Source organism: Oncorhynchus mykiss, chromosome 10, assembly GCF_057628025.1.
Source record: "Oncorhynchus mykiss isolate SJ-2025 chromosome 10, ASM5762802v1, whole genome shotgun sequence".
In the NCBI taxonomy this organism is placed as follows: domain Eukaryota; kingdom Metazoa; phylum Chordata; class Actinopteri; order Salmoniformes; family Salmonidae; genus Oncorhynchus; species Oncorhynchus mykiss.
The window spans coordinates 52,408,042-52,421,602 of record NC_143031.1 but is presented as its reverse complement, the minus strand read 5'-3'; the positions used below and the strand labels follow the sequence as shown (position 1 = coordinate 52,421,602).

General features: G+C 42.1%; 1 protein-coding gene and 1 long non-coding RNA gene across 2 annotated transcripts in view; both read left to right on the top strand.

The window, feature by feature from the left end:
- The window catches only part of LOC149980064 (uncharacterized), a 200,878-nt gene that overhangs the window by 70,319 nt on the left and 116,998 nt on the right, over positions 1-13,561 (top strand). The gene's annotated exons all lie outside the window — the stretch shown is intronic.
- adamts15a (ADAM metallopeptidase with thrombospondin type 1 motif, 15a) overlaps positions 1-13,561 on the top strand; it is a 34,446-nt gene that overhangs the window by 5,539 nt on the left and 15,346 nt on the right. The window contains exons 2-3 of the mRNA XM_021618976.3: positions 2,633-2,765; positions 3,290-3,457. Coding sequence (XP_021474651.3) covers positions 2,633-2,765; positions 3,290-3,457 — 301 coding nt within the window. The remainder of the gene's footprint in view (positions 1-2,632; positions 2,766-3,289; positions 3,458-13,561) is intronic.

The window sequence follows — 13,561 nt, the reverse complement described above, 5'->3', positions numbered from 1 at the left end:
TGGGAGAGTAACTCTACACTAAGTTTGCTATTAACTTCCATGATAGACAGATACACACCAGGGTAACAAGGGGGGAAGGACACACCTAGCTAAGTATTTCCAGATCTTATAAAACCCTTCCCGGTGATACTGGTGTATCAGACCAAGGTTTCCAGTTGTCGTTGCAAGCTGCTGCAGTTGTTGTTGTGTAACTTGTTTAGTGCCTAGCCTAATTCTTTCTCGCTGTTGCTCTTTTAACATTTTGCAACAACATGTTGCTTTTGAATATGCCGCCAGGCCCCTACTAATCAGCCACCGGCTGATTGATTGAATCACTACAACTTTGATTGGTTCCCGGCCCTACTCTGTTCTGTTGCAGTTCTGTTTAACAACATGTTGCTTTTGAATGTCCCCCCAGGCCCTACTGAGCCATCACTAGCAACATGACTTATGTTATGGAGGGGAGAGTATTTTTTTATTTAACCTTTATTTAACTAGGCAAGTCAGTTAAGAACAAATTATTATTTACAATGACAGCCTAACGGGGAACAGTGGGTTAACTGCCTTGTTTAGAACGACAGATTTTTACCTTGTCAGCTCGGGGATTCAATCCAGCAACCTTTCGGTTACTGGCCCCACGCTCTAACCAATAGGCCATCCCAAATCCTACTCTGTTCTCTGCCTGGTTCAGTGAAAATAGGAAGTAACATGCAAAAACAAGGTCACCAAAAGCAGTGGGTCTTTTAATTATGATTAGTCAGGATTGGAACGATATTATTGGTCATTGTCATTAAACAGCTGGGTGAGTGAGTCCACACCGTGGAAAGATGGATAGGATGGAGAGTCAGGATTGGCAGTTGTGTTTGTGTGCGTGCGTGCGTGTCTGTGTGTGTGTTAAACAGCTGGGTGAGTGAGTCCACACCATGGAAAGATATGGCAGATGGCGGATGGGAAAAGTAGGTCAATGGCAGATGAAAACAGCAGCTCATTGCAGTTTAGTATACCTTCTCATAGGCCTAGCGCAATCAAAAAATGTGATTGTCCTGTGTTTTATATATATTTCCACACTATGAGGTTGGAATAATAATTTGAAATTGTGAATATGATGATAATGGCCTTTTAGTGTAAGAGCTGTTCGAAAAGACAGTTCTCAGTTTTTCCCTCCCCACTCAAACCAGTCGTAGAAAATGATTGCTTGAGAAATTACAATTTTTGACCATTTTAATTGAAAAGAATCCCAGGTACTTTATTATTTGATATTGAGTTAAAACACAAACACACACACACACACACACACACACACACACACACACACACACACACACACACACACACACACACACACACACACACACACACACACACACACACACACACACACACACACACACACACACATCTGGATTGGATTTTCATTGTCAAGCAATTGTGGTAGATACTTCAAATAATTTGTCACAGTACTTTAAGGCTTCAGTTTGGATATACTTTTAAACACCAGATCAGAGCAATATGAAACATACTTAATGTATTTCTGAGCATCTCCAAGATGTATGATACCTACTAATAATCTAGTTACTTTAGACTGAAACAAAAGTAGGGAGATTGGTTGGACGTAGCAATTTAAAGGTTGTGTGTTTGAGTCATGTCGGGAACAACTGTATTATTTTAGCTAACCCTTCCCCTAACCTTTATTCTAAACTTTAAACCAATTCACCTAAACTACTACTTAAATTCACCTTACAGTTTTGTTTTAGTTCCCCTAACCTTTCACGTAATTTATCCTAACCTTTGTTGTTAGTTCCCCAAACCAACAACGTAAATTCTCCCCGTATTTCTACTTTGTTGTTACATGCAACAATCAACCTGGTCTCAGAGAAAGATGTATAATACTATATGTCCTCCCAGATGTGTGATAACTTCCGTCATCCAATTCGTATGCTACTGTACGACCAGGTAAAATGTATGATACTATACATCCTCTAATTTGTATGATATTGTACGATTGCTTTTCCATTCATTATGTAACCCGACATAACGTAACATACTGTATCATACTAAATTTAGTTTCACAGATGTATTTACAGAATAATACAAACTGGGCAGAAAGGCATTGCTCCATGGGTTGTTTAGGTACTGCCTGGTTGTCAGTGAGGCCTGTGTTAATGAGGTCCCAATGGGTCCTTACTCACTAACATACATTGTGTTTAAAACAGTGTGGTGCAGAAATATAGGTAAATTGTAAACTTTGCTACTTGGCAGAACAATTGGAGGCATTTTCATTAACTCAAGTACAGGTAGATTGAATGTGTAGTGGGGGTTTCCAGAAAGCAATGCCTATTGGGAGAACGTATGGCAAGCCAAAGCAGACATATTAGAATGGTTTGTCACAGCATTAACATCTGCTAACCATGTGTATGTGACAAATACAATTTGATTTGATGACACACAGTATAATCACTATATATAGTACTGTGGTCTACCTCTTTCAAGGTATTAAAAGCACGACAAGTAAGAGGGTCAAATTAGCTTGACAGCAAGTGAATATCCTAGTTAAATCTCAGAACAGCAATAGAAATGTTATTACCATGTGTAATGGGAGAGATGAGTGTGTTTGTCTGACCAGTGTGTGGTGTGTGTGTTATCTCCTGTCCAGGACCTGTGTGGAGCCTCCACCTGTGACACCCTGGGCATGGCTGACGTGGGCACCATGTGTGACCCAAAGAGAAGCTGCTCTGTGATAGAAGACGACGGTCTGCCCTCCGCCTTCACCACTGCTCACGAGCTTGGTGAGTGCTCTGTCCCATCACCTTAGTCCGTCCTCCAGGGTTGGAATTGAACGTTCAGTTTACTTCCTGAATTGACTGAATTGACTCAATGGGGTGAACCCATTCACCCAAACCTGCTGTCCTCTCCAAACCCCCCTGGCACAGTAATTGAGAACCCAAAGTTGCTGTTTTGTCAGTGTGACAAGAATAGTTACTAAAAATGATCCAGATTTCCACTTTTTAGTTTGAAGGAAAGGAAGACCGATATCTATGCAGATTCTCATTGTATTTTTATGTGAATGTAAAGCTGTAAAAACGGTCAAACAAAGACAAAACTGTTGACGGTATCACCTCCTTTCACAATACCTGAGCAACCATGAAATAATTTTTGTAAATGTCCAGTGTTTATTGACTGACAAAAACAACAAGCCAGTTGACGGCAAGGTATATGACCTATGCTGCCCAAGTAAATCCAGTAAGTAATTTATTGAATAACAAAGATGAATGAGACATTACTGTCTCCCTTCTTCCTCTTCCTGCTATAGGCCACGTGTTCAACATGCCGCATGACAATGTGAAGGCGTGTGAGGAGACGTTTGGGAAGCTGAAGGACAACCACATGATGTCCCCTACCCTGATCCAGATCAACAGGACCAGCCCCTGGTCCCACTGCAGCGCAGCCATCATCACTGACTTCCTGGACAGCGGACATGGTGAGTCAGCAGAACCTCTGACCCCTGACGCACACACATAGGCATGTACGCACAGCACATACCTGACCCGTACTAAGGTGTGGTAGTGGTAAAGAGATATTTGGGTAACCCTTGAGTGCTGCCGGTAAAAAAGTGGGCAAACCCTTAACCCATTTATCTTGTGTAATATGTGGGAAAACCCTACAAGGTTGGTAAACTGCCTGGACAGTGGAAATGGTGAGTCATCGTGACTCTTACCTTCTGACCCCTAACCCCTGACCCTTGTTGTGTAGAACAAGAGGAAGGAATGTAGGGAGAGTGTTTGATAAAGAGGTGTGAGTGAGACTCAGCTGAACTCAGTCTCACTGTGGTGCTTCAGGCACCCCTTATAACACACTCATTGGTTGACAACATACAGTACAAACATCTTGTGTTGTGTTGGCACCAGGACTGCTGATGGCTGATCACATTGAGAGAACACATGCCCATCCTTACGTGCTGCTGAGCACATAATCACAGAGCCTGTTCTGTTCCTGTTGTGTCCCTGTCACAAACAGAGTCACACAGTCTAGCCTGTTATCTGTTGCCACAGGGTCAGTAACTAAGGGGCTATGAAGCCTGCGGTTGTCAAGGAGCAGGCTGACTTACTTCGCAAAGCAGACATTTGTCTCTTTATTTTTCTAAATTCCGCCTGATAAGATCAAATAGATAAAGATGGTAGTTATTGTCCCTGAAAGGGAAATGTGTTTTAGACATATATACATACTGCTTAACATAATGATTATACGTCTTCAAATAGTCCAAGAATATAATAACCTCTCAGCCATGAATATGACCTGATGGGGTAACAACAGCTATAGTTATCTCTGTCGTAAAGACGAATCACGTATCAGATAACTCTAAATGGGACATGTGCACAGACCAGACAGCCTACACTCACTGTAACGTTGGAGGCACTCACAAAATGTTACATTACAGACAATGAGAGAGAGAACTCTCTCTGCAGACATCCTAATCCTACTCTCTTGAATATGGAGCTTGTGCCAAGCAGGGCAAACCACAAGGTCTGGACCCAGATCAGTGACAAACTGTTATTTCAAGGCCTGCTATCCTGACCATCTGTCCCAAATTAGAGAGGCTGTTATACGAAGAACCACCACAGTGGTTTGGGCAGCTAGGTGTAGTCCTCAATACTTTCCACATAGGTTAAAATAGAATAGAAGAAAAATGCTCTGTTCGTTCCATTCTGTTTTCATGGCCATTACATGACATTTTTCCTCAGGACAGAGAAAAGTAGACAACGACAATGGCTGGTTCAAAGTAGCACAAGCACGCACGCAAGTTAGGAGTGCCTTGAGACATTAGGAGTGTGTGTCTCTTTGTTAAAAACAGCTGGTGCGTGTTCTCTAATGTTAAGGAAGTCTCAAGTTTTTGCTCGCCTGAGTTAGAATACCTTATGGTAAGCTGCAGACCATACTATTTACCAAAAGAGTTTTCATCTATATTTTTGGTAGCCGTCTATTTACCACCACAAACCGATGCTAGCATCAAGACTGCACTCAACAACCTGTATAGGGCCATATTCAAACAAGAAAATGTACACCCAGAAGTGGCGATTTTCGTGGCCAGTGATTTTAATGCAAGGAAACTGAAATACGTTTACCTAATTTTTACCAGCATGTCACCTGTGCAACTAGAGGCCACAAAATTCTAGATCACCTTTACTCGACACACAGAAACATATACAAGGCTCTCCCTCGCCCTCCCTGATTCCTACTTACAAGCAAAAAACTGAAACAGGAAGAACCAATGTGGAAGTGGTCCGATGAAGCGGATGAAACACAGCAGGACTGTTTCGCTAGCACAGACTGAAATATATTCCGGTATTCATCCAATGACATTGATGAGTGTACCACATCAGTCACCAGCTTCATTAATAAGTGCATCAATGACGTCGTCCCCACCGTACGTACATATCCCAACCAGAAACCATGGATTACAGGCATGCCATGGATTCTTGTACGACCTCACTGAGCTAAAGGCTAGAGCTGCCGCTTTCAAGGAGTGGGACATTATCCGGACGCTCATAAGAAATCCCTCTTCAACCTTTGATGAGCCATCAAACAGGAAAAGCATCAATACAAGACTAAGATCGAATCCTACTACGCCGGCTCTGACGCACGTCGGACTTGGCAGGGCTTGCAAACTATCACGGATTACAAAGGGAAAACCAGCCGCGAACTGCCCCGTGACACGAGCCTACCAGATGAGCTAAACGTCTTCTATGCTCGCTTCAAGGCAAGCAACACTGAAACATGCATGAGAGCACCAGCTGTTCCAGACGGCTGTGTGATCTCACTCTCCGTAGCCAATATGAGTCATTCCTTTAAACAGATTAACATTCACAAGGCCGGATTACCAGGATGTGTACTCAGAGCATGGGCTGACTAGCTGGCAAGTGTCTTCACTGACATTTTCAAACTCTCCCTGACAAAGTCTATAATACCTACATGTTTCATGCAGACCACCATATTCCCTGTGCCCAAGAACGCCAAGGTAACCTGTCTAATTGACTATCGCCCCGTAGCACTCACATCTGTAGCCATGAAATGCATGGCTCACATCAACACCATCATCTGAGACACCCTGGACCCACTTTGCATACCGCCCCAACAGATTCACAGATGATTCAATCTCTATTGCACTCCACACTGCCTTCTCCCACCTGGACAAGAGGAACACCTATGTGCAAATGTTGTTCATCGACTAAAACACCATGGTGCCCTTCAAGCTCATCACTAAGCTCAGGACCCTGGGACTGAACACCTCCCTCTGCAACTTGATCCTGGACTTCCTGACAGGCCGCCCGCAGGTGATGAGCATAGGCAACAGTACAACCGCCACACTGACCCTCAACACATGGGCTCCTCAGGGGTATGTGCTTAGTCACCTCCTGTACTCCCTGTTCACCCATGACTGCGTGGCCATGCATGACTTCAACACCATCATTAAGTTTACTGATGATGACTACACAACGGTGGCAGCTCTGATCACCAAAGATGATGAGACAGCCTATAAGGAGGAGGTCAGTGACCTGGAAGTGTGGTATCAGGAGAACCTTACCTCTCCTTGCCTAGTTAAAGGTTAAATAAAAAAAGAAAAAAATGTCAGCAAGACAAGAGCGCTGATCGTGGACTACAGGAAACGGAGGGCTGATCATGCCCCCATCCACATCGACGGGGCTGTAGTGGAGCAGGTTAAGACCTTCAAGGACCTCTATACCAGGCAGTGGAGAAAGGTCCTAAAAGTTGTCAAAGACCCCAGAAGACACTGGGACACATGTTGGACAATAGAACCCAAATTCATACAATCAGTAGGTCTAGGCAGTGTTGTAATACTGGAGACTGTGACCGTTCTTGAGACCACATTTTTAGTGTCTCGGTCTTGTCCTGTCAGAGACATTTGTACTCAGTCAGCGGAGACCAGCGAGTAAAAAACACATAATTATCAGCCTCCATTTAATAAGCGCATACAACCGCTTTGCCAGGCCAAATATACACACTCCTTTCTTGAAACATTAATTCCTGCAGTCTTTATATCTATTATAGACATGTTTGCGCAGTGGCGAACCTATTGGACCTAGGCCTTCATTGTGTGACAGGTTGGTGATGCTGAAAAGACAGCAACGGTAATACCAGCGCACTCATGTACGTAGGAGAGTGCACATTTTGTAAAACAGATGATCCCCAGGTGAAGAATAAAAAAAATGTATGGATAGCAGGGGCTATTTAAGCCAGTGGTGTAGTGGGGGATATTTAAGCAATAAGACAGGTGGACTCAACAGGGTGGGGGGTGGACTCAACAGCCCTTAGCCGTGGTATATTGGCCATATATCACAAACCCCCGAGGTGCCTTATTGCTTTTATAAACTGGTTACCAATGTAATTAGAGCAGTAAAAATACATGTTTTTGTCATACCCGTGGTATATGGCCTGATATATCAAGGCTGTCAGGGCTCAAACCATCCAGTTTTTAAATGCAGGTATATGCCGTATACCCACTTTTCTTTCAGTGGGCATTGCATTTACTCACTTCTTAATCCCCAGTTATGTGTAACAAAGTAGTGTAGTAGAGGTATACAATATCAAGTATGTAATACAATAGTGGAATCCTGCCTACACAATTGCAAAACACGTGAAATATATTCACATGCACGCTGCTCACATAGCCTAGTTTCAGCAAAATATCATCTGCAGGCAGGCAGCAAGAGCGCGCAGCTCTTAACTGGTTTTGGTATGGAGCAGCTCACAGAAGAATGTCACCCACAGCTGGTAGGTAGGAAAGACGTTTCAACTTATGATATCTACCAATAAATGCTAACTAAGGCAACAATGGGTATGCAAACCAGGTATTAAAAAATGTTAGTCTGATGTCTTGGTTAGTAGGCTATTTGTGATTTCAGTCATCATGTGCTGTTTGCATCAGGGGCATAGGCATGAGTGGGCCTGGTTGGACACAGGCCCAACCACTGGGGCCCTGCCAGGCCCACCCAATCAGATTGAGCAAAAAAACAACAACACAGTTCCACTCACCAGATGATAATCATTTGAAACAACCCTTCCCTGCAGTCAATGACCAAAAGTGCCTTCTTTGGCCTCAAAGGTGGAAGGATATTAATAATTTTAATAATTGTGTAATTAGTAAAGATTATAAATATAAAATTAAGATAAAGTGTTTCTATGTCAAACAGTTTTGTTATATTTCAGTCTTCTGTGATGTAAATAAAGTGTAATATTGGGATGCGAACAACAATTTGAATACATTTTAGTTCCATATCTGACATGGTATAAGTGTCTTTTTTTTAAGTCCATAACCATGTGTGAGGTGTATACTTTTTTTAAATGCATTTTTTTTAAGACTACTAAGAATCACTCTGTGTGACCCTGATTTAGCCCACTGCAGTTAAAGGTTAACTTCTTGTTAAAAGTTATTCTTGAAAAGGGAGAAGCTAACAAATTAGCAACAACATCCTCTTCGATAACACCTGTTGCAGCCGCTGCAAACTAGCCAACAACAAAGGATAGCTAGCTAGACCCTGGGAAAACTACTGCTCGCTATTGCACAGTGATCTGTTGGCCTTTGATAAGGCAGAAGTTTCCATAAGTATTTTTGGTAAAAACTGTCCCACCCATTACAAATTAAAATGTGATTGGTTTATTCCTGTAAGGGTTTTCCTGTGGTGAAGGAGAAGCGGACCAAAATGCAGCGTGGTGGTTATTTATGTTTTTAATAAAGACAACTATACATGAACAGACTAAACAAAACAAGAAAAGTGAAAACCTAAACAGTCCTATCTGGTGCAAACACAGAGACAGGAACAGATCACCCACAAACACACAGTGAAACCAAGGCTACCTAAGTATGATTCTCAATCAGAGACAACTAATGACACCTGCCTCTGATTGAGAACCATACTAGGCCGAAACATAGAAATACCCAAATCATAGAAAAACAAACATAGACTGCCCACCCAACTCACGCCCTGACCATACTAAATAAATACAAAACAAAGGAAATAAAGGTCAGAACGTGACAATTCCACTGTCACTCCCAAATGTTGCCCTAATACAGTTGAATGGCATGTGCCTTCTATCCAGCTTCCCATGGCCTAGCTAATGGCTGAATTAGCTAGGTAGATTTATCTCACCAAAGACTAAATCTGAACTGAAGAGATTAAATCAGAACATGATTGAAAATAATAATACAATTGTAATTATTTTTGATTTTATTATATTAGAAATCCTTAGCCCTCTGAAGGCGTAGAAGGTCCTCATTGTTCCCCGCTGTGTTTGGGTTAGTAATAATTGCCCTCAGCATGCATTTGTTTACCATTCTGAATGTCTATAGAATCCATATGTTCTTCTGAAATATGCAGAAATACTGGACAAATAATTCCAATTATGGTCTTGAATGGGACTCGCTTTTTTATGTTCTTGGAATTGAATTGGTCTCGAACCTGCTTGTCCCTCTCCCGGTCTCGGTGTCAACTCGGACTCGACCTCCCTCCGGTCTTGGTCTTGACTCAGGACTCGATTTTCTCCGGTCTTGGTCTTGAATTTGTCTCGCTTTAGGTGGTCTCGAACACAACACTGGGCCTAGGCTACATAAAAAAAATACAAAAATCAATGAGTCTGATGCAACAGATCAGAAAATGTTGATGCACTATTAGTCTGTGTCTTCACATTATAAGCGCAACAATGTGCACAAGACAGTAGGCTACGCGTGAATGTTCGTTTCATAATGCAATTAGCATGAAAATACCATTGTCAAAGTGACAGATATGAAAATATCCTTTCGAAATTTAGAAAGAGGGGAGATCTAAAGATGCAACAACTAGCATGGGTTGCTAATATGACTAGGACTGTGCCTTTGGTTACTGGACAATTAAAGAAAGTTGAAAACCAATAGAACATGAGAAAAATAGGCTACTGGTTTCAATGGCATATGGAAGTCTTTATAATATAATTGCCTATACAGATATGGTCGGATTTTGCCGGGACTACCTTGAAGCAAAGTACAATATGTAGTAAAACTTTCAGGTTTCAAACAAATAGCTATACTTTTTCAAAATGTGTATTGCCTCCAGCACATTGCAAAGTGTTGTGTGGCGCGCTGATGAAGCCTACCTTCCATTGCCTATGCATTTGAAAGGCAAAAGGGAATCGCGCTACAATTACAAGATGAGATTTTTCTGTTGCTGTTTTTAATCGTGGCCAGAAAAATGATTTTCAACATGCGATTGCATTTCAAATTATTGAGCAACGATTGGGCTTAAATAAGATACCCTACATAACAAATATACACTACCGTTCAAAAGTTTGGGGTCACCTAGAAATGTCCTTGTTTTTGAAAGAAAAGCAAATTTTTTGTCCATTAAAATAACATCAAATTGATTGGAAATACAGTGTAGACATTGTTAATGTTGTAAATGACTATTGTAGCTGGATTTTTTTAAATGGAATATCTACGTAGGTGTACAGAGGCCCATTATCAGCAACCATTACTCATGTGTTCCAATGGCACGTTGTGCTAGCTAATCCAAGTTTGTCATTTTAAAACGCTAATTGATCATTAGAAAACCTTTTTGCAATTATGTTAGCACAGCTGAAAACTGTTGTTCTGATTAAAGAAGCAATAAAATGGGCCTTCTTTCAATTTTATGTTATTTTAATGGGCAGAAAATCTCCATGGCACTGTTTCAAGCAGACCACCATAGTCCCTCTGCCCAAGAACACTAAGGCAACCTGCTTAAATGACTACAGACCCGTAGCACTTACATCCGTAGCCATGAAGTGCTTTGAAAGGCTGGTAATGGCTCACATTAACACCATTATCCCAGAAACCCTAGACCCACTCCAAGTTGCACTCCACACTGTCCTTTCCCACCTGGACAAAAGGAACACCTACGTAAGAATGCTATTAATTGACTACAGCTCAGTGTTCAACACCATAGTACCCTCAAAGCTCATCACTAAGCTAAGATCCTAGCACTAAACACCTCTGTCTGCAACTGGATCCTGGACTTCCTAACGGGCCGCCCCAGGTGGTGAGGGTAGGTAGAAACACATCTGCCACGCTGATCCTCATCACTGGAGCCCCTCGAGTGCGTGCTCAGTCCCCTCCTGTACTCCTTGTTCACCCATGACTGCGTGGCCAGGCACGACTCCAACACCATCATTAAGTTTGCAGACGACACAACAGTGGTAGGCCTGATCATCGACAACGACTAGACAGCCTATAGGGAGGCGGTCAGAGACCTGGCTGGGTGGTGCCAGAATAACAGTCTATCCCTCAACTTAACCAAGACTAAGGAGATGATTGTGGACTACAGGAAAAGGAGGGTGGGGCGCCCCTATTCTCATCGAAGGGGCTGTAGTGGAGCAGGTTGAGAGCTTCAAGTTCGTTGGTGTCCACATCACCAACAAACTAGAATGGTCCAAACACACCAAGACAGTCTTGAAGAGGGCATGGCAAAGCCTATTCCCCCTCAGGAAACTGAACATATTTGGCATTGGTCCTCAGATCCTCAAAAGGTTCTACAGCTGCAACTTCGAGAACATCCTGACTGGTTGCATCACTGCCTGGTACGGCAACTGCTCGGCTTCCGAACGCAAGGCACTACAGAGGGTAGTGTGTACAGCACAGTACATCACTGGGGCTAAACTGCCTGCCATCCAGGACCTATATAATAGGCAGTGTCAGAGGAAAGCCCATTAAATTGGCAGAGACTCCAGTCACCCAAGTTATAGACCGCTTTCTCTGCTACAGTACGGCAAATGGCACCGGAGCGCCAAGTCTAGGACCAAAAGGCTCCTCAACAGCTTCTACCCCCAAGACATTAGACAGCTGAACAATTCATAAAAATCCCCACTGGACAATTTACATCTTGTACACTGCTGCTACTTGCAGTTTGTTTGTTACCTATGCATAGTCACTTCGCCCCCACCTACAGATGACCTCAAGTAGCCTGTACCCTGCACACTGACTTGGTACCAGTGCCCCCTGTATATAGCCTTGTTATTGTTATTCTTATTGTGTTACTTTTTATTATTACTTTTTATTTGAGCCTACCATTATGGGCTATTAGCAGGACAATGTACCTTAACCAACACCTCTCTGTATTTTGATACTTTGTAGATGGGAGCTCCGGAGTGGATGGGGGCTCCCACATTGTAAAATGCATTGCTACAGATGCAGGTTTGATACCTGTGCCGGCCGCTACCAGGAGACCCATGAGGTGGCTTTTAGTTTTAACTTAGAATCCTTCAACTCTCTATATGTAATTATTGGCGGAGAGTCACGTCATATTTTTCGATCTAGTGTAGGCCTACCGTAGGCGACATGAGTCTCACTAGTGTTGAGTAATTTGCTGTTAAAGTGGTGTAGGTCTTATTTATTTAAAGAGCATATTGGAGTTAGAAGCAATATAGGATTTGAAGCAAAAGCCTACAACTATTTTAGCACCGTTTTGCACTGCTCTGAGACAAGCATGGGGACTGGTCTTGATAAATCAGTTGAGGTTTTTATTTTCACTTAATCTCCGTTTGGATATTGGTTAGAATAAAGAATTAGGTCGCAGATGTGTTATGCTGTTAGTGTAACCTTTATTTAACTAGGCAAGTCAGGTAAGAACAAATTCTTATTTACAAGAACAGCCTATTCCTTCCTCCCCGTCTGGGTATTGAACCCCGGTCTCCCGCGTGCCCTGTCCACATGACATGGGGATTGTTTAGCTAAATAGCCAAGTACTGTACTGCCGACCGTCACGTTGTACAGCGCCATATTCTCCATTCCTTCCTAACGGAAACCCAGAGGGTTTTTTGTTTTTTCTTGAAATAGAAACACCATAATATTAATCTAATTAACTAAGCAAGTAACAATCTAAATTTGCCACACCTAATCATTCCAGGATGTTTCTTTATTTTGACTATTTTCTACATTGTAGAATAATAGTGAAGACATCACAACTATGAAATAACACATATGGAATCAGTTAAGAACAAATTCTTATTTACAAGGACAGCCTACTCCTTCCTCCCCGTCAGGGAATTGAACCCCAGTCTCCCTGTGCCTGCATTCTCTAGTACAGCCATCATTGAAGGTACTTGAGGTCACCGAGAAAGTCTGGACATGGCCTGCTCTCCCTTATGTAAGGAATTAGGCACTTACCCATGTTTACTACAGTATGTATTGTAGGCTATGCTTACTTGTCAGACTGCACATTGGCCTAATAAACAAATGCAGGTGGCTTATATCTTCAAAATGCTTTAAATGCTTTATTATCCAAATGTAAAAGCATATACTTTACAGTACTGTATTTCCTCATCAGCATCTTTATGCTTTCATTAATAAAATAATGATAAAAATACTTTTTCAAAATGCAGATGTTGATTTAGCTTTGGATCCATAACGAATTACTATGAGAATAAATCACTGAATTACAGAAATATTGGAACAAATTTGTCTAATGAAGGCAAACAAATTGTTGCTTACTGGAAAATACTCTTTCAAACGCACATGGTTACGTTGTACATCATCGTTATGGCCATTAGCAGTGCTATATAT